Genomic DNA, 19,531 nt, shown 5'->3' on the forward strand with positions numbered 1-19,531 from the left:
CTAGCCACCGTGATGATGATGAGAGAGAGAGACACGCAAACTCCAAATACACAGCAGCAGGCGTCAGGGTCGGGATCGAACCCACGATCTCCTGCATACCAGGTGGCGGGAGTTAACATCTCCTGGCCACCGCGGTCATAATTTCCTTTCCCCGCCTTGCGCAGTCTTCCCCAGTCACTGCGCGAGCAACCTGTCGCGGGAGACGTCCATGCCTGCGCTGGGGATGCCGGCACCCACCAGAACCTGGGATCACTGCTCCACCCGGGCGCCGCCCGCAGGCGCGGTGGCCCAGCGGACGTCGCCCCCTGGCGCCGCGGGCATGGACGCGTGCGAGGCAGCCGGTGAGACGATGAGCCCGGAGCGGTCACGAGGGTCGCCGCGACATGGCGATACCGTGATGCTGTCGTACGATACAGTGAGGGAAAAAAGTATTTGATCCCCTGCTGATTTTGTACGTTTGCCCACTGACAAAGAAATGATCAGTCTATAATTTTAATGGTAGGTTTATTTGAACAGTGAGAGACAGAATAATAACAAAAAAATCCAGAAAAGCGATACCGTGATGCTGTCGTACAATATATAGACCCATGATAATCACGTCGCCCGCTTTTCAAAAATATCTTTGCAGTTGTCATCTTAACTCATATAAGTTTTCGCAGCCAGTGCTACGATTCCTAATAGATTTTTATTTAGTTTTGGGGGAGTGTAATGACTTGGCCAGATTTACATCGTCGGTGGAGGGTCTCGGTCATGGCAAGGCGCATCTGTAGCGCGGCGGTGGGACCGCTAGGTTTGAACTGAAGACGTGACTAAGACCGGCGTGCATCGTGCGTCCCCCCCGCCTCCACCCCCCCCCCCCCCGCCTCCACCCCCCCCCCGTGCATCGTGCAAACAGTGAGCTCGCTGCTGGATCCGCGCAGGGTCCTCATTGTGTGCGGCCACCACAACTGGATCGCGGTGGCGTACGCACATGCCGTTGTCTGCTACAGGTGGGTCCATGGAACGCAATGTCAATATTTTTGTTTAAAAAAACCAAAAACGGAAAATCAGACTGAGAGCGACTCCGGTAGTGCCTTTCTCGTCGTGCGGTGCATCGTCAAATGCCTTTTCAGGTCACGCTTGAAGTGACGGGGCTGCGATATTTGTAAGTGCGGTCACCGGGCTTGCACAGTCAATGATTTGATTACAATGACTTGTGGCTACGCAGCGATCCCAGTGCCTGGGTTGCGAACCGATGTTCTAATTGCTTCATCAAACACAAATAGGTCGCGTTCTGTTTGTATAAATATAGTAACGATTAGGGTTATATTTATTTGGCCGAGGCTGCCCCAGAAGGCCTGGGATTGATGACGCGAGTTGCTTGGAGAGGGCCCAGTATGAGACAACTCGCAAGAACTGCATCTAATGGTGAATTAGGAAATTGAGGAAGGCTATAAACGAACAAACATTCCGATTGTGTTGTCGGCATCATGTTATGATCCCAACCGTGACGCCTGTATATTTTGAGTGTGTATGTGTCTCTTCCGTGGTCGCGTGGATTTTTCTCCTGATCCTGCGATTTTTCCCTCTACATTTAGAATTAACATGCGTTTCGAGTATTTGGCTGCTATAAATTTGCACGTGATGAGCCACTTCGTTGGACTATCATTTGTGATAGCGAGGTCGTCACTGCTGAAAAAGGGCCGTATATCTTCTTGGTTCTTTCGGTAAAGTCACGTAGAAGGGAAGTAATAAAATAATATATTATATTAATAAAATAATATATTATATGTTTTATTTTTATCATTTTATTACTTCCCTTCTACGTGACTTTACCGAAAGAACCAAGAAGATGAATCCCTGCAGTCACGAAAGCTTTAAACCGAAAAAGAGCCGTATTGTTCCAACACAAAGCTGAAACTTTGTTAATGAGAAAAAAGAATTGAAAGTCAGTTTAGGAGGCCGCTCTTCTACCTTACAGTTACATGCTAATTTCTCACATGAACATCACTAGCCCCAGCCACTTCTTTATGACCCTTGAGCTGCACCCATTTCAAATTTTTTAAAACAGTCTGCCTCAGCAACAGACTATACTTTCCCACCTGATGACAGACGCTTGTGTTGCGCCTGAAACGTCGTGATTTATTTTATTTTCTACCTACATGACCTTACCGAAAGAACCAAAGAGTATGGATTCCTGCAGTCACGAAAGCTTCAAATCAAGATTGAAAGTCAGTCGTTTGACTTTCAATCACTCCTCCTTAGCCCCGCTTAATGACGACGTCAATCGCGTGTGGCGGCTGTGCCTTTTGGTACAGGGCGTAGGAGGTGGTACTGCGTCTTTAAGGTCATCACGTGTTGTGCTGCTTGTCACGGCATGCGGGTTAGAGTGAGAACTGCACATACTACGCAATAATGTTACGAGGTAAAAAAAAACCCAAGACTTAAGAAAAATATACAATAGAGGTGACATTTCAAGCAATGGCTCTTGTCCATAGCACATGAATAACAATCACATTAAAATATTTTTTTCACTTTGTCACCATTTATGTGCTACGAAGAAGGGCCAATCACCTATTATATATTTTTATTTCCTTGGAAGCTGGTAAAGGCGGGCACACAGCAGGAAATATCAAAGCCGCAGCAACTGTGCTTTTTCCTTACACCTGTAGCCGCGGGTTTGTCAAACTTTCCAGACAAATTTGAAATTGCTCTCTTTAAAGGGAGTGTGTTGTATTTGAACGACCCTATCTATTATACGACGTAGTTGGTGATGCTGTTGCTGCTGCGTTTTGGCAGTGGTGCACAAATAACAAAAAAAACTCGGCACATTCGTCAATGGCCTTAAAAGGAATACGCATACAGTCTGTTCTCCGAAAAAGCGGGAGTTGCATTTCGATACTGCCACCTCCTGGCGCCTTGCAGCTCTCATATCCCGAATTATGCTGGGTTCTAAGTCCAGAAAGTTGATGGTTACTTACGGCCTTATACCAATAACTCCTCATAGAAATCATGAGTGGTTTATATTTTATATATATTATTAATAATCCTGTTTTTTGTTATTATTCCACCAATTTGGTACTTCCCTTCTCTCTGCATCCCTCGCACCGCTCGACTTTGGAATTCCCTCCCATCTTCTATTTTTCCCCTCCAAGCTTTCCGAATAACCTCGCTCAATTCGCGAAACGCGTCAACTCTGTATCTATTACATCTTTGACGGTGCTGTTCGTTGCTGGCCATTCGACATTTTGGGCCATTGAGCCTTTGGGCCTGTGCTCAGCAACAGCATTAAAAGCAAACATATCCCAGCATTTTAAGGAGTGAAATGTTCCAAACATCAGATTATTGGCGTGTTTTTAACACATCTTTACAATGTAACAGAGGGGGTCCATCTAGTATTGAGTAGGAGAAGCTTATTGAATTGGGTTATACTCAAGTCATATCTCCTAGAGCTGTTCCCAAATGTAGTGGGATGCTACGATGGCTTATAGAGATGGAGGAGTTTCAGATGATATTTCTTCACCTGGCCGTGATAGAATATATTTTGTGATAACATTAAAGCGAAATGAAACTCGAGTAGGCCGCTTGGATTCTTGAATCTACCTGTGTGTTGCTTTTTAGTGTTTTCTCCTCATTTGCGTGGATTTCTATCTTCGTGCTTTGGTTTTCACGCACATGGCTCAACATAACGGTTCATTGTCCTCCTGAAAAAAAAAGTCTTAAGACTTGGTGAGGCTTTCCTGGACAAATAAGAATAATAAAGTTTTGGTTTTATTTAGCATCGTCGTTCAGTCAAATTGTATCTCACAGTCGCTGAGAAACCGCAGATATGAGCTAGAAGGCAGCCAGACGGTGAGCCGGCGCTACCAACAATTGTCCAAGCTCTGCAGTCCTCTATGTATTAAGTTGCTTTCAGTCAATCTTAATTTTGGAGCTTTCGTGACTGCAGGAATTATTCTTTGGTTCTTTCGGTAAAGTCACGTATAAAGATAAAATAATTTATTATTTTATCTTTATACATGACTTTACCTGTCAACCCATACGGTGTACCCATATTCTTCTTCAGGGAAATTGAGTTTTCAGGTCCATACGGCATACAGCCGTTTCAATATGGACAAAATGTTTTTGTCTATTTGTTTGTGTTTGTAGAAATTCGGCCAAATTGATAACAGGGTTGCCAAAAACTAGGCCATGAATATCCAGCGATAAACTGATAAGTCTTTTCAGCCAAGGTGATGACCTATCTCATGGTGCACGTTCCTCACCTCCCAAATGACGTCACTCGGTCCATGCAATGTCATCTTGCACGGCTTCAAATATAATGTCATTATCACCGATGACATGCTTCTGAGGGCATTGGACATCGCTACAGAATCGATGCATATGCATGGTTTTATCCTATTGTATCATGCTAAGCCTTACTGCTGTCAAATTTGACAGTCAAAAAATTAACCCATAAAAACTAAGTTTTTCACTATAAATCCTTTATATGCGTGGCATCGGTTTTATTTTATTATTCATTTCTATTTTTCTTGAGTAAGAGTTTAATTTTTATCACATTGGTATTTTAAATTAAATATGAAAAAAACATTTTCCTAAAAATTGGAAATTTTGGGAAAAATGTTTCACGAAAATAAATTGTCACGCACAACGAGTCTGTGTGCAAAATGTCAGCTCGATTGGATCACGGGAAGTGGGTTAAAAAACGACCGAAAGATTTGCACAGTCGTAAGCGCGCAAGCAAGTGAACTTAATATAAAGGATTCAAAAATGTCGGTGCGATCAGGAAGTGGCGTGGGCGTATTGACCTTAATAGACGCGCCGTCTGCTTCGTGGTGCTGCGGTACAGCGGACCTCTGATTAGCATGGTTGGCTACGTATGGTGCGAAAGAAGTTCAACATAATACAGTACAGACAATGATCCCGTGACGCTGTTGGAAACGATTATTCCATTCACTTCGCCGGTGTCGTGTCGCAGAATTGTCAAGTTTGGAAAGTTACTCTCAAATCACTCAAACGGGACTATGCATAGCTTCATTGAACCCTACTGAGTAATACTACAACTGCTTGTGAAACATAGCGCAATTAGAACGGCGAAAATTACAAAATGTATTCAACTATCACGTGAACTCTGGTCATCCTCGCAGCGGCTTTTGGCTAGACGTCAAATAAAGGCGGTTACCGCATCACGCGCTTTCAGATACGCTTCTGTGGCCGTCCGAAACGCTCTTCCTTCCCAAATCAGGACGCCACTGGAGCTATGCACTTGTAAATCTCGATTCAAAACTAATTTTTGTTTTTCGTGTTTAGTTTGTTGTCCTTCCCCGCACCTCTGATTCGCATGGTTGGCTACGTACGGTGCGGAAGAAGTTCAACATATGGACATTATTATTTTGCGCAGAGTGAAGGAGTCATCGGGCTGGCAGCAGGTGTTCAGCAGCCCCTATCTGGAGTGGACGGTGGAGCGCGTCGCCCTCAATGCAAAGGTGAGCGCGCGTTACACTCCGCTTGCATCTAGTGAGGCTCTCCCGGACAAACGAAGCGCTGGCTCGCTCAACTCCGCCTACGCACAGGATGCACGTCGTGAGCAGCAAGCAGCAGCATGGCTTGTGCAGAGCACGACGTTTAGTTCCAGCTGCCTAAGTGGATACATATCTGCATTTTTTCTGAGATGGCATCAAGAGGCTACAAGCATCCAGCAGACGCATTTTGCTATGTCTGCGGCCAATTTATCAAGACAAGAGCGAAAAAGTACTCTGTGGAAGCATCTGCTAAGATGTACGATGCCTACAAGGCATATTTCGGCATGCCTGTCGGGGATCAAGACAAACCCTGGGCACCTCATTTCACCTGCGAGCAATGCAAAAAAACTGGAAGGTAAGATGGACAATTGTTGCTCGGAATTTTATGTTTTACAATTTTCAATGTTATTGAAAAAATATATCATATATGAATATTTTTGCGAGAATCTCTTACACATTCGTCATGGGTGAAATAAATGTATTTTTGTAGGATGGTACAGAGGGGAAAAGAGAGCCATGAAGTTTGTTATCCCAATAATTTGGTGGGAACCCATTGACCACTCAGGCAACTGCTACTTCTGCATGTTGGACCCTTCCAATCGTCGCACTGGCAAGAATGCACCTGCTATCACGTATCTGGACCTTCCTTCATCCATCGCCCCGGTGCCACACTGCCATGAGCTCCCCGTACCCACTCCTCCGGAGAGAGAGCAGCAGTCTTTAGAAAAGAACAGCAAGTCAGAGAGCGAGGAAGACGTTGTAGATCCAGATGACAATTTCAGAGGTGGAGCTGAGGAGGGAAATCCATACTACCCCAACCAAAAAGACGTCAACGACTTGATCAGAGATCTTGGTCTCACCAAGTCCAATGCCGAACTTTTGACGTCTAGGCCCAAGCAGTGGAACCTGTTGGATAAAAGTGTGTAAGTCACAGATCAGAGGAAGCGTCACCAACCTTTTTGCAGCTTTTTCAGCCGTCAAGATAGGCTCTGCTTCTGCCACTGGTGGATCCCCGGAAGGTGCTGATGCCACCACTGCACATCAAATTGGGCCTTATGTAACAATTTGTCAGAGCTGTAGATAAGGAGTCGGCAGCCTTCAAGTACCTTCAGGACTTCTTCCCTAAGCTGTCTGAGGCAAAGGTCAAAGCCGGTGTCTTCATCTGGAGTGCAATGAATTCCCCATGAAACTCACTAGTAAGACGAAAGCAGCTTGGAACAGCTTTGTCGCAGTGGTTCGTGGCTTCCTGAGCAATTACAAGGTCGAAAACTATGTGGAGATGGTTGAGACTGGTGAAGAACTACGGCACAATGGGCTGTAGGATGGACCTCAAAGTCCATATCCTTGATGCTCATCTTGATCAATTCAAGGAGAACATGGGAGCGTACTTGGAGGAGCAAGGCGAGCGCTTCCACCAGGATATACTGGACTTTGAAAGCCGCTACCAAGGAGAGTATAACAAGAACATGATGGGAGACTACATTTGGGGGCTGATTCGTGAAAGTGATTTACAGTATAATCGTAAATTTCGAAAAACTACTCACTTCTAAATCTTTCGTAGTATTTTTTATATTACTTTATAAATACATGTAAATTTTGATTACATGTTGTTTTCTTCTGACTTTATGTGAACGAAAAGACACAAATTCGCCCGTTTTCTCATTGAAAATAGGTACATCTATAAATATCACTGTCCTGGTCACAAAAGCAAAGTTTGTGGGGAATAATAGCCATTTTCTTTACTTTTTAGGCATAAGCAATTACAAAATAACACTGACTACCCAGGAACAAAAATTGTGTTTATATAGTGTAATCTAATGATGCATCCCATGACAATGGCTGGGCTGGTTAAGTTAAATTTTTGTCGGTGTGATCACTAAAACACAATAATGTCACTGAACGAATTGTCAATTTGTATTGGTGTGTAATGCAAATCAAGTGACTTTACTTTGTAGTCCTTTGCCAGCCCACTCTTGGGTGAGTGCTTCCCAATGCCGTGCGGGTTGATGAAGGCAGGAAGCATAGTCGCGGAGCATGAAGTACAGTACAACGATTGATTTTGCAGCATTGCCCTCTGTTGCCCACAACGGGAGTAATTCCTTGTCAGAACTAAGCTGGCAATAATCCTGAGCGTAGGTGTGAATTTGCGCAGCCACCCACCAATGATGTAACTGGGTTTCCAAGTGTATCGAGTTGATGGTCTCATGCACCAAACAAAAAAAAATCCCACAATTAAATGCAGTGTTAGACGTAAGCAAATAGCCGGCTGCGTTACAGATGTAATTTAGTTTCATTTAGTGTCGTCGATTGTTCACATAAAATCAGTTCCTCGATTGAACAAAACACCCACCGAATTGTGCACATGATCGTGAATTCTTCATATTTTATTTAAGTAGTGTGTAATTGATATGTTAACGTTACATTTAGATGAATAGAGAAAACAAAATTGTACCAATGAGATGTAGCAAACGAGAGACGCTACAATAATGGTGAGACCAAAAACGATTGTTCGTGATGCGAGTCGCAACCCGAAATCGTGACGGTGACTCGCTCGATCGTTGTGGTGGTCGTGGGGAGGGCGTGAGGGCGGAGGGCGCGGGGGTGAGACACGGCGTGCCGAGCAGGTGGTCCGGCGTGAGCGCGTGCCGCGGTGCCGGCCCGGTGAGATGCTCCCTAACGCCTCGTGCCCGCAGGTGGTGGGCGCCCCGCTCGGCGACAAGGACAAGATGGTGGCCGTAGCCGGAGGGCACAAGATCGTGCTGTGGAGCATCCAGGACGGCAGCAGCGGCAACGAGATCGGTGCGCGAGGGCCCGAGATCGTGGCGTGGGCCCTCTCCGCCCCGCCCCTCCCCGCCCCCTTCCTCCCCTCCCCGCCACCTTCCGCCGCCCCCCCACCGACCTTCGCTGACCTTCCCAGAACGATCTTCTTTCCGAAATTAGGAAGCCACTTGGAGCTATGCACTTTTAAATAATCTAGATTGAAAACTAATTTCTTTACAACTGCGTTTTGTGTTAGTTTGTTGGCTACGTACAGTGTGAAAGAAGTTCAGCATACATAAATACATACCTTCCCTGACCATCCTATATCGTGACTTAGCGTGTAGGTTTTCACGCCCCATGTTATTTAAAAAAAAAAATCTATGATGAATCATTTACCTTCACTGACCTTATATCACCTTACCTGATCTTCATTAACTTTGTGTGATTAGAGGACATGGCCATTTTCTGACACCATTTTATTTCCTTGACCTTGAACTTTCAATGACAATCACCAAGACCTTTACTGACTTTTCCCGACCACGCCCCACTTTGCGTGACATCACCTGACTTTACAACTTCAAATGACCTTTACTATATCTTCTCAAACTGCGTGATCATGCCTGACCTTCCCCTGACCTTGCATATCTTCCGACTTTGCACGACCATTCTCAGCCACCTCTGACCTTACATCAGAGGGTGGGGAACCTTACGGCCGGTGAGCCACATCCAGCCCACGGTGTCCTTACACTCGGCCCTGCAGCTACACGAGGCCTACCACTTCGAAAACAACCTGCAATTTTTATCGCTGCAAGTATCCTAGCTTCACTAATTGGGTACTAGAGGGGAATATTTTTGGCTTGTGTTTATCATTTTGGCAAGCTCAGTTACCTGTAAAGGTGGACCCTGATTATTTTTCACCTTGTTATTGGATAACGCCGAGGTGCTTGTTAATGCGGGGCCCACCAAAGGTATTCGAAAGCCGGTAAGGAAAAGCTTCCCCACTTCTGCTTTACATGAACTCCTCTCAGTTTATCCCTGACCTTGTTCTCCCCCCCCGGCTGCCCCGTGCCCAGTGGAGCATGGTGTTTGTGTTGCTGTTGCAGGAGTGTTCAGCCTCGGCGTGTCTGTGGACGCTCTCTTCTTCATCGGCAATCAGCTGGTGGCCACCAGCCACACGGGGAAGGTGGGCGTGTGGAACGCCGTCACGCAGCACTGGCAGGTAAAGGGGCGGCTCGGGGCTCACACCTCACACGGCCAGGGTTCTTCACCGATATTTTTCCGGCGGGGCCACGTGACGTATTCTGGCGCTTGCTACCGGGCCACATGACATGGTACGTCATGCCTGCGGATGTTGCGATATCATGTGGCGCCCATGACGTCCCGTAAATGTGTGCACGCATGACTGCTTACTTGTGGCCCTTGTTCGAGAATTCACGCATATGCTTTATTTTATTCCTCGTTTCATAAGTTGATGTCGGACTCGTGTAACATTACTTTGCAGCATCGACCATCCCTGTTCTGCTAATCTCTATTGTCCCCCAGTTCATCTGTTATTTAACCACCCTTATTTTGCTGTTATTCACGCCCTGTTCGGCTGTTCCTAATAACCTCCCTGGTTGGGGGGCCGATCCTCATTGGCCCCTGCTCATCGTTGCTGCTCTGTAGGTGCAGGACGTGGTTCCCGTGACGAGCCACGACACGGCCGGCTCCTTCCTCCTGCTCGGCTGCAACAATGGCTCCATCTACTATATCGGTCAGAGCCCTGGCAGCCACGCGGGGCTGCACTGGAGCCCTGTTAGCACTCTCCGCAGCGACCCTGTTAAGTTGGCGGGTCTGTGTATTCAAAAACCGTCCTTAGCGTTCATTCTCGTTTTTCCTGCAGATATGCAGAAGTTCCCGCTGCGCATGAAGGACAACGACCTTCTGGTAACGGAGCTCTACCACGACCCGTCCAACGACGCCATCACCGCGCTCAGCGTCTACCTCACCCCGAAAACGAGTGAGACGCCCCCACCGGGCAGCCTGGGACAAGCAGGGAGCACGGACCTCCCCCGAGAATAGAATGGGACATTCAGAGCACGTGGAAAGAATGGATCACATCGGAGCGGGGGAGGGGGTGCATGGATCAGATAGGAGACATGGGCATGGAACAAACGGAAATGGGACACGTGGAGCACATGGGATACTCAGGCCATGGGATACAAATCGGGGTCACTAATGTCTGCAAATTTAAGGATCGTTTTCAAAACAGGTTGTGATGGGTTGAGTGTGTGTAGGAAGGGAGTGGGCATGTACCAAGATGGGTATTAGAGTGGCATCCCAGGGGTTTTCCACCAAGGAGAGAAAATTCAAAGCCAGATTATGGAATACTTTAAACAACATCTTTAAAGACCAGTTTTGAATTTGTAGGATCTAGCAAGAAGGCTTGTCGGTAGACTGAGCGGCTCACATTCGGAAGGTTGCAAGTTCAAATCCTGGTTGGGGGTTGACTCAGCCCTTCATTCCTTAGGGGTTTATCAAATGATGAGTATCACTTTCTAGGGAAGTAAAAAGTCGTTGTCCTGGGGATGGAATTTTGTTTTTTACCTACGTGACTTTACCGAAAAAACCTAAGAGTATGAATCCTTGCAGTCACGAAAGCTTCAAATCTAGAATGTAATTTCCACCAATGGCTCAGGGCTGTAAATGGGAGATTCACACTCCCTCAATGCTCATTGAGCAGGAATTCACTTTTAATTTGAGTAGAAGAAAGGGAAGCGTAGGCAGGGTGTTTTGGCTTTTTTGACATTGGCCACGATGACCATGTCATCTTTTTACGTAGTAACCTGCTTTTACCCGAATTTGATCACCCTTCCCAACCACTCTGCACCATCCCACCGCCCCTGCTGACCCCCATACCGTAGGCGTGAGCGGGAACTGGATCGAGATCTCGTACGGGACGAGCTCGGGCGCCGTGCGCGTCATCGTACAGCACCCGGAGACCGTGGGCTCGGGCCCACAGCTCTTTCAGACGTTCACGGTGCACCGCAGCCCCATCATCAAGACAATGCTCTCCGAGAAGCACCTCGTGTCGGGTACGCCGCCGCGCTTCTCGGCCCATGCTGACCACTCAACCACGACCCTCGTTATCCCTCACCCATGACCCTCACGATCTCTCACCCGTGACCCTCACGATCTCTCACCCGTGACCCTCATGATCTCTCACCCACGATCCTCACGATCTCTCACCCGTGACCCTCATGGTCTCTTACAATAACCCTCACGATCCTAATGATCTCTAACCTATGACCCTCACAATCTCTAAACCAATGACCCTCACGATCACGCTCCCAGGACTGCCTCAATCTTTCACCCATAACCCTCACCGTCTGTCACCAATGACCCTTCCCCCGCAGTCTGCGCCGACAACAACCACGTCCGCACGTGGACTGTGACACGGTTCCGAGGTATGATCTCCACGCAGCCCGGATCCACGCCGCTCGCGTCCTTCAAGATCCTCGCGCTCGAGGAGGGAGGGAGCAGTAGCCTCTGCTACGGCGCCGGCAACGACATCGGTGAGATGGCCCGACCCACCCCATTCACAACAACAAAGACAGAGACCCCGTGTAGCCTGTAACAGAATTATGGGCGAGTGCTGTTCGGGAGCACCTATGAAGGCTGGCACGGCACATGAGGGCACTGTATAGCCTCTGTGTATAGTATATGTGCAACAATGAAAAACAAACAAATTTATTTCTTAAATCATGACCCTAAACATCAAGGTGTTACCCGTGGAGGTAGTAAATTGTTAAGCCCCGACATGCCTGATGGACTGGTTGGGTAGAGGCTGTTGGCGAGCATCTGTTCAGGCCGGCAGGGTGCACAAGAAAGTAGTGTGCTCTGCACACTACCTTCAAGTAACTCATTTCAGGCTGAGTCGACCTAGCAGAGACCCAAGACTAGTTCAGATATTCGTCACCGAGGTTGGCTTTGAGCAGGAATCGAATTTGGATCGCTGGGTTCAAAGCGCAGTGCCGCTCCCCACACAGACACGCAAACACACGCACACACGTCGTCACGACGCGGCCCGTGTGATTCACAAGGGTGTAACGAGAGACTGGAATCCTCGTGTACATTATAGAGCAGGGTGGCCAGACGAGGCCCTGCGAGGCCAAGTCGTCAATTGTTGACCTCTTTAATGTGTCGCGGCGCGCAGGCCCCTACGGCGAGCGTGACGACCAGCAGGTGTTCATCCAGAAGGTGGTGCCCGTCACGGACCAGCTGCTCGTGCGCCTCTCCTCCACGGGGCGGCGGTGAGACTCATAGACCAGCCTCTACACAACATTTGCTTAAACAGAAGAATTTCAAGCTAATGCCGTGCAATAAAATAAAAAAAACAACCTCAGCAATCCCCAGTGGTGCTGTCTCGGTGCCCTAGCATCTCTCCATTCCTCCCCAACACACACACAGCACCACGCGGCCTCCTCCCCCCATTTCCACGCTGGCCAGTTGCCCCTGTTGTTACCCTCCTGACCCTTGCCCCGTGGCCCCGCCCAGGATCTGCGAGATCCGCTCGGTGGACGCCACCACCATAACGTGCTTCACTGTGCACGAGTGCGAGGGCTCAAGCCGCATGGGCTCGCGCCCTCGCCGCTACCTCTTCACGGGCCACGCCAACGGCAGCATCCAGATGTGGGACCTCACCACCGCCATGGAGGTGGCCAGCCGCACCGAGGAGCATGACGGTGAGTGCCGCGCTATTCCGGCCATACCATTTATCCCTCTATTTAAGACCGAAACAGGAGGATTTCTCCACAATTCTGGCTGTCGCCTGATGAGATGATGATTCTCAGTTGTCGTCGAGAGAGGGGAGGAGACGCCGCTCGAAGGGAGTCGCGCGAGTTCAGTTGACCCGTGCGTGGGCTGTGCTCTCACAACAGAGGTTGGCAGCCCCTCCGAAGTGGAGCTGCTGCGGCTGCTTGACCAGTGCGACCTGAGCGCGTCGCGCTGCGCCACCCCCAACGTGAGCCCCGCGTCCTCGCTCGTGCAGCCCACCCGCCTGCGTGCCTCCACGTCAAGGTGCTCGCACCGCAGCCGCCACCATTTCGTCGTTGCGCCCCCACCACCCCCCCCTTCCCGTCTCCTGCCCACTTCCCACTTCAATCAGGGCTGCTTCATGCGCCACTACTTGGGGCGGTGGCGTTGCCCAGCGGTAGCACATTTGTCGCTCGTTGCGTTGGTTCGGAATTTGAAACCGACAGGTTTTTACTGCGGATGTAATGATCATAATGTGTGCATCGTCTGCTTTGCAGTGGATGCTAAAAGATCCCCAGACGTTATTTTAAATCTGTGTACGTGTAGTGACTGTGGCTGTCACTGTATGGTGCCGGGGCTTACGAAGCCACGGTGGAAAATGTGTTGTCATTATGGGCAGCCCGGGTTACGGGATGTAGTAGCATCCCTGGCGGGGCTGGGTGAGCGCTGGTTAGCGCCGAGGCACCGCGAGCAGAGTGCGGTGCGGGCTCCCGGTTCTTCGTGTGCCGGTGTTACGAAGATCCACGTCGGGGAGAAGAAGCCTCTAGCCATGCGCTCCGGGACCCAGCAGCTCGTGGTCCGGGCCGGGATAGCGAACCGTGTCTAGTTCTGCCGTATCGTCGTTGGATGGGCATCCGAGACCCTAGTGTAGATTGTGTTATGTTACGTACCGTTGTGTAAATAAATAGTTTCGATTTAAAGCTTTCGTGACTGCAGGGATACATATTATTGGTTCTGTCAGTAAAGTCACGTAGAAGGGAAATAGTAAAATAATAAAACATAATAAAATAAAATTCTCACGACGTTTCGTTTTGATATGTAAACTCCTTTGTCAAGGTGCTCTCCTCCTCCCACCCAGCTTAAAATACGCTGCCAAGCTTAGCAGTGTTCATTAAGACGCTGTCTTTCCGACAGCCCTGTTCTTTACCTGAGGACGGCTGCTTGCATTGTGGCCGAAACGGCGTGAGAATTTTATCTTATTATGTTTTATTTTTATGATTTTATTATTTCCCTTCTACGTGACTTTTCTTGAAAGAACCAAGAATATAAATAAATAGTGTTGCTCCTAAGATAACGTCTGCGACTCAGTTGGACTCACTACGTATGTATGTATGTTGAACTTCACCGTGCCAATCGAAATGAGCAGGCCATTGTGTGCTGGCGTCACGGTCAAACGATGCCGTATTATATAAGTTCCTCGCAAATTACTCAATTGGGATTACACGTAAAAATCACCTCCACAGACAGCAGACTATTGCCTGCTCCTAGGCCAGGTGTTTTGCATCACATTGTGGCTGCAGAGCGATAGCTGGCACTGTCCGGTGCCCTTTCAAAAGTTTTGTGATGAGATGTGATGTCAAGCGAATTGTGCGTAAAGTGTTCTGTATGTATGTAGGGCCATATGCTAAAACTTTAAACTATGTTTTATTTTACTAGATAAAGCCCACTGAGTTATATAGCTATTTGTCAGAAGTGATCTGGCCACAAATAATTGCTCAATGAAGTGGCTTATTGTGCAGAAATTTATAGCAACCGAATACTCAAATTGCATGTTTCGAAATGTGGAGGGAAAAACTGGAGGACCCGGAGAAAAATCCACGCGACCATGGGGAGAGAGACACACAAACTCCAAATATTCAGGCATCGGGGTCTAGATCGGGATCGAACCTACAACCCCCTGTGCATCAGGCGAGTTCGTTAATATCTCACCACTGTGCTATCAGTGGCCTACTTAGAAATGGCCCACAAACAATATCTGTCACTCGAGGATACTATTTCAACCAATAAAAACTATGTTTCTAAATTGACACAATGTAGCATATTTGTGATTTTGCACCACAAATGTAAATACTCAGATTTGCCATCGATATAGACGCACGCCGGTAGATGACGTTTTGCGGTAAATTGAAGGTGACCTCTCGCTCCCCTCTCCCTCGTGCCACTGCAGCCTCCAGCTGCAGCCCAGCGACGCGTTCCGCGACCGCTTCTACAGCGACCGCCTCTGGAGCACGGCTGACTGCAGCCCGTACGGCAGCTTACGCGCCACGCGCGACAGTCCACTCACGACCCGTGCCAGACGCACTGAGAGCTTCCACAGCACTCGCGACTTCTCCACCGCCGACTGCCCGAGCCGCCCGGTCAGCGGAGAGCAGCACCTACCTCTACGCCACACGCTGCAGCAGCACCAGCAGCAGCAGCAGCTGCCGCAGCAGCAACAGCAGCAACAGAACCAGCACCCTCACCGCGACGGCGGTGGTGGGGGCATGATGGTGAGGTTTGGCGCCGAAGGTGGAGTCGGTGGGCCGAGGCTGCGGCTCGCGCAAGACGTTGCCGGCAGTAGGGAGTTCTCGCCGAGCGATGTCAATGGTGCCGGCGGCGGTGGACGGCACGGCTCGGCGGCGCTCCCTGCCCCGGACGGTAGCGACGGCAGGGCCAAGCAGACCAAGCGCCTGGCGCTCTCTGGCACCTCTGGCGCGACGCCGGGCTCTGCCGCGGCGAGGTGTTACTATGACGGCGGCCACGATGCGAGGCTACCGCAGCGGCCGGGTGGCCTCGGGGGACCGACGGCGCAGGAGGGCCGCGCGGCATGCACTGCCGCTGCCGCCACCGCTGGCGGTGCGCGAGCCGGAACGACTGCGCCGGACGTCGGGGGGTTAGGCTCGGCGCCAAGAGGGGCGGCCACCGACGAGGGCAAGCAGCGGCACGCCGGCGAGGGGAGTCCCCTGAAGTCGCCTGACGTGAAGAAGAGAGGTGAGGAGGAGGACTGCGATTCGGGCATCGGTGTCAGAAAGAAGGTCCCATTCGAGGGTGTCCTGTCACGGCGGAAAAACGCGCCAGCGAGCGCGACGGCCACATCGCCGCCTCCCTCGTCCCCGCCGCCGCCGCCACCACCGCCACCGCTGCCGCCCCCTCCTCCATCAGTCGGCATCGTCCCCACCCTGTACTGGGGCAGCAAAGAGCGCGGGGGATGGAGCTGGGTATCCTTCTCCGCCACTGACACCACAACAGCAGCAGCAGGCGCAGAGGCAGAAGCGTGGAGAGGTGGCCTGTCATGAGTACACTGTGTGAGCTGCGGTTAATGCGTGCATTTACACAGAGTGAAAACTGCACACTGCAAAAAAAATAGTTTAAATAAATGCTCCGTTACTTTCTCTGCTTTCCCACCCCGATTTGCTGGCCTTATTCATGTGTGTAGTGTTGTCCTAACAGCCTGGAAAGGCAGGGTTGGTGGGTCGTGATGAGATATATAATCACGTCCATCGGACAACCCTGCTATGGGGATATGAGGTGGCCAGCGGGAGGCAGTGCAGCAAGTAGGCTGCTGTCCTATTTGTATATACAATTGAGTGTTCTCTCTCCCCATGCGTGGAGTTTTCTCCAGGTGTACTGTACTCTGGTTAACTCTCACTTGTAAAAAATACATATCAAGCAGCATCTGCTTGAATACAAGTATTGAGTCTCAGATGGGGATTTCCGAAGAAATTACTTTTGAGATTCGACACACTCGAGACTGCATGCGACGTCTCATAGCAGCTCAGCTCTGTTTTGAGCTGCTGCCCACACTAGTCAAAAAAGTGGGGGGTAGTCACGACGGGCTCACTGTTTATTTAACGTTATTTTCATCACGGTCCGTTTACATTTGTTGTTTAGCAATGCAGAATTTGTCTCCACGAACCCCTGCACAGGTTACTAACAAAGTATGTTTACCCTATTCTTTGGGTCTTTCGGTAAAGTCACGTAGATAGGTTCAAATTAAATAGCAAAAAATAACCAAAAACTACGACGTTTCGATCGCAACACAACCGTTCGTCATCTTTGAACCTATCTACGTGACTTTACCGAAAGACCCAAAGAATATGAATTCCTGCAGTCACGAAAGCTTTAAGTCAAGATTTATGTTTACCCTCTTTAGATATACCAGAATGTGCCAGGAAGGCATTGTAGATGTAATGTTCAAGATATGGTTGTGATGGGTGGGACACGTACAGGATGGAGGAGGGCAGGTTACCAAGACAGGCATTGGGAGTGTGAAGCTATCGAACATTCCAAATTGGTAGCTTTTCAGGACAAGTCCCAGTTGCAGAAGAGCTGTCCCGGTTGTCCCGAAGAGTTTCTGGAAATCGGGATTCATTCCCAGTTTAATATTTTCTGGCCTCCTCCTTGACTTATAAGGACAATGCCCGAGTAGTGGGCATGGTTGGCAGAGGAGTAGATGGACAATGTTATGAAGAGCAAATCCACACTCTGTGGGCAGGGCCAGTGGTTGAGTAGGCGTGGTTATGTAAAAGCAGGCGGGGGCTGCCAACTCGCCATGTATCCTGGGGTGCATTCAAATGGTCGAGAGCTTTTCCGTAATGCCACGTGATGGAAGTTGGTGGTTCGTGCTTATTTGAACGGTGCGTTAGGACGGCGAGCACCTCGCAATGACAAGTGACGTCACGCACCTGCTCCGCCAATGGGCGCACACACGTTGTGTTCGTGAACCCAGAGTTCGAACGTACGGTGCCTCCGATTGGCTGGATTTTGACATGCCGACCCTTATGCTTAGCCTTGCAGCTCCTCAGACCGTTAGCTTCCCGTTGTGATGCGCTGTGGGCTAACAGGTCGTTCAATAGAAAAGCACTTTGGAGCTCTGTTGAATGCGCGCACACCCCCTTATTGAGCCTCGCAGAAATATTTGTGAAATTTAATTGTAGTGGCACCCAAAGGAAACCGACCAATGGGGGGAAGCGGTAAAATCAGAGACTCATCGCCTCCCTTAAAGAACAACAGCTGTGGTTTCTGGATGAAGGGAAGAAGCAACTGTGATGTGCGGTGGTGGCATTGACAGCACTTGGCAGAGGTGGTCTGTTGTTTTTGGCTCGACATTTTATAGAATGTCAACCTGAAATTATTTTGAATTAATAATTTTATCCAAAAGATTGAAGAGAAATGAGTTTTATTAAATTTCTTCTGAGAATAAGTGTTTGTATGTTCCCCCCCCCCTTCTCTCTGAATGGATAAACAATGGATGGAATACGTTGAATGCCACAAATTAAGTGGGGCATTACCACTCGCTCTCCTGTCCTTGTGCATTGAGGGACACCCCGATGTATGCGTGTACACTCAACTGTCGTGGCATATGTACATCTGTGCAGGAATCTCTTCTCAGTGTCAACAGATGGAATAAAAGGTTGAAACCGTTTATGCGTAAGCTCTGTTTTTTCCATGACTGACTGCAACAATGGAGCATGGTAATGCTCAGAACGATAAATGTTAACTAAACGTTAGTACGTATGAAGTTTTGCTATTATATGCTTAACTATAAAAAAAATACTATTGATCAAAAGATTCGCCAAGAATTGGTGACAAAAGCCAGCACTAATAGAGTTCACCTGCTGTGCAGTGATATTGTTGTTGGTTATATGCTCCTAAGGACAAACGCGTTTTGAAAACGTTGCAGATTACATGCATATGCATGTTTTTTTTGTTACTGTTGAGTTTTGGTTGTGTGTTTTGGTTGAATAGAGAAATCAAAATGGTATTTGAGGCATGAATGCCCTCTGCATTACTGTGTGGAACAGAGCTGGTTGCTAACCAATCGGTTCGAAGGTAAGTTGCTGGAATTTGAGCACAGGTGTCTTGAGACAGATGCTAGGAAAGTTACAGCAAGAGAGAATGAGCAGAGCAGAAGTCCTGAAGGGAACATGGCAGGTTGGTCTGTAGATCTAAACAGCTCTTTTTCAGAAGTGACCTGGCCACGTTATCCCAACGAAGTGGCTTACTGTATGTGGAAATGTATAGCAGCCAAATGCTATAAACGCATGTTCTAATTGTGGAGGGAAAACCGGAGGAAGGAGCCAGAGAAAAATCCACGCGACCACGGGGACAACATACAAACTCCAAATATATAGGGGTCGGGATCGAACCGACGACCTCGTCTATACCAGGTGAGGTAGTCTCTTATGCTGAGGAGAGGCAAACACATTCCTGCGGAGGGAGCTGGTAGGAACGTTTGGTTGCTCGGTCAATGGCCAGGGTCAACGGCGGCGTAGTGTATTCCGCAAATATGCCCGACTGTGAGGGTGGGCACAAGCCGGCGTGAGTCGGTTAAACGTTGAGTTTTATAAGGGCACCACGGGGTGACCAGCCCCACCCCGCCCTCCCCTCCCCACCCAGCCCCTCCCTGCACGACGGACGGACACAATAATCCCCTGTGGGCTGGTGTAACCAGGAGGTTCCTACCAGTAAAACGGTTGCGCTAGGTGTGACGTCTG

General features: G+C 49.0%; 1 protein-coding gene across 1 annotated transcript in view; it reads left to right on the forward strand.

Moving 5' to 3' along the window:
* The window catches only part of LOC133342260 (BTB/POZ domain-containing protein KCTD3-like), a 31,540-nt gene extending 13,508 nt beyond the window's left edge, over positions 1–18,032 (forward strand). The window contains 13 exon segments of the mRNA XM_061551305.1: positions 165–341; positions 896–989; positions 5,381–5,465; positions 8,195–8,300; positions 9,365–9,480; positions 9,927–10,260; positions 11,165–11,335; positions 11,657–11,815; positions 12,457–12,553; positions 12,798–12,985; positions 13,181–13,319; positions 15,223–16,194; positions 16,196–18,032. Of these exon segments, the coding sequence (XP_061407289.1) occupies positions 165–341; positions 896–989; positions 5,381–5,465; positions 8,195–8,300; positions 9,365–9,480; positions 9,927–10,260; positions 11,165–11,335; positions 11,657–11,815; positions 12,457–12,553; positions 12,798–12,985; positions 13,181–13,319; positions 15,223–16,194; positions 16,196–16,343 (2,786 nt within the window). The 3' untranslated portion in view covers positions 16,344–18,032.
* The last annotated feature ends 1,499 nt before the right edge of the window (positions 18,033–19,531 follow it).

This window comes from Lethenteron reissneri, chromosome 14, assembly GCF_015708825.2.
Source record: "Lethenteron reissneri isolate LAM-NWPU_2019-01 chromosome 14, ASM1570882v1, whole genome shotgun sequence".
NCBI classification, from domain to species: Eukaryota; Metazoa; Chordata; class Hyperoartia; order Petromyzontiformes; family Petromyzontidae; genus Lethenteron; species Lethenteron reissneri.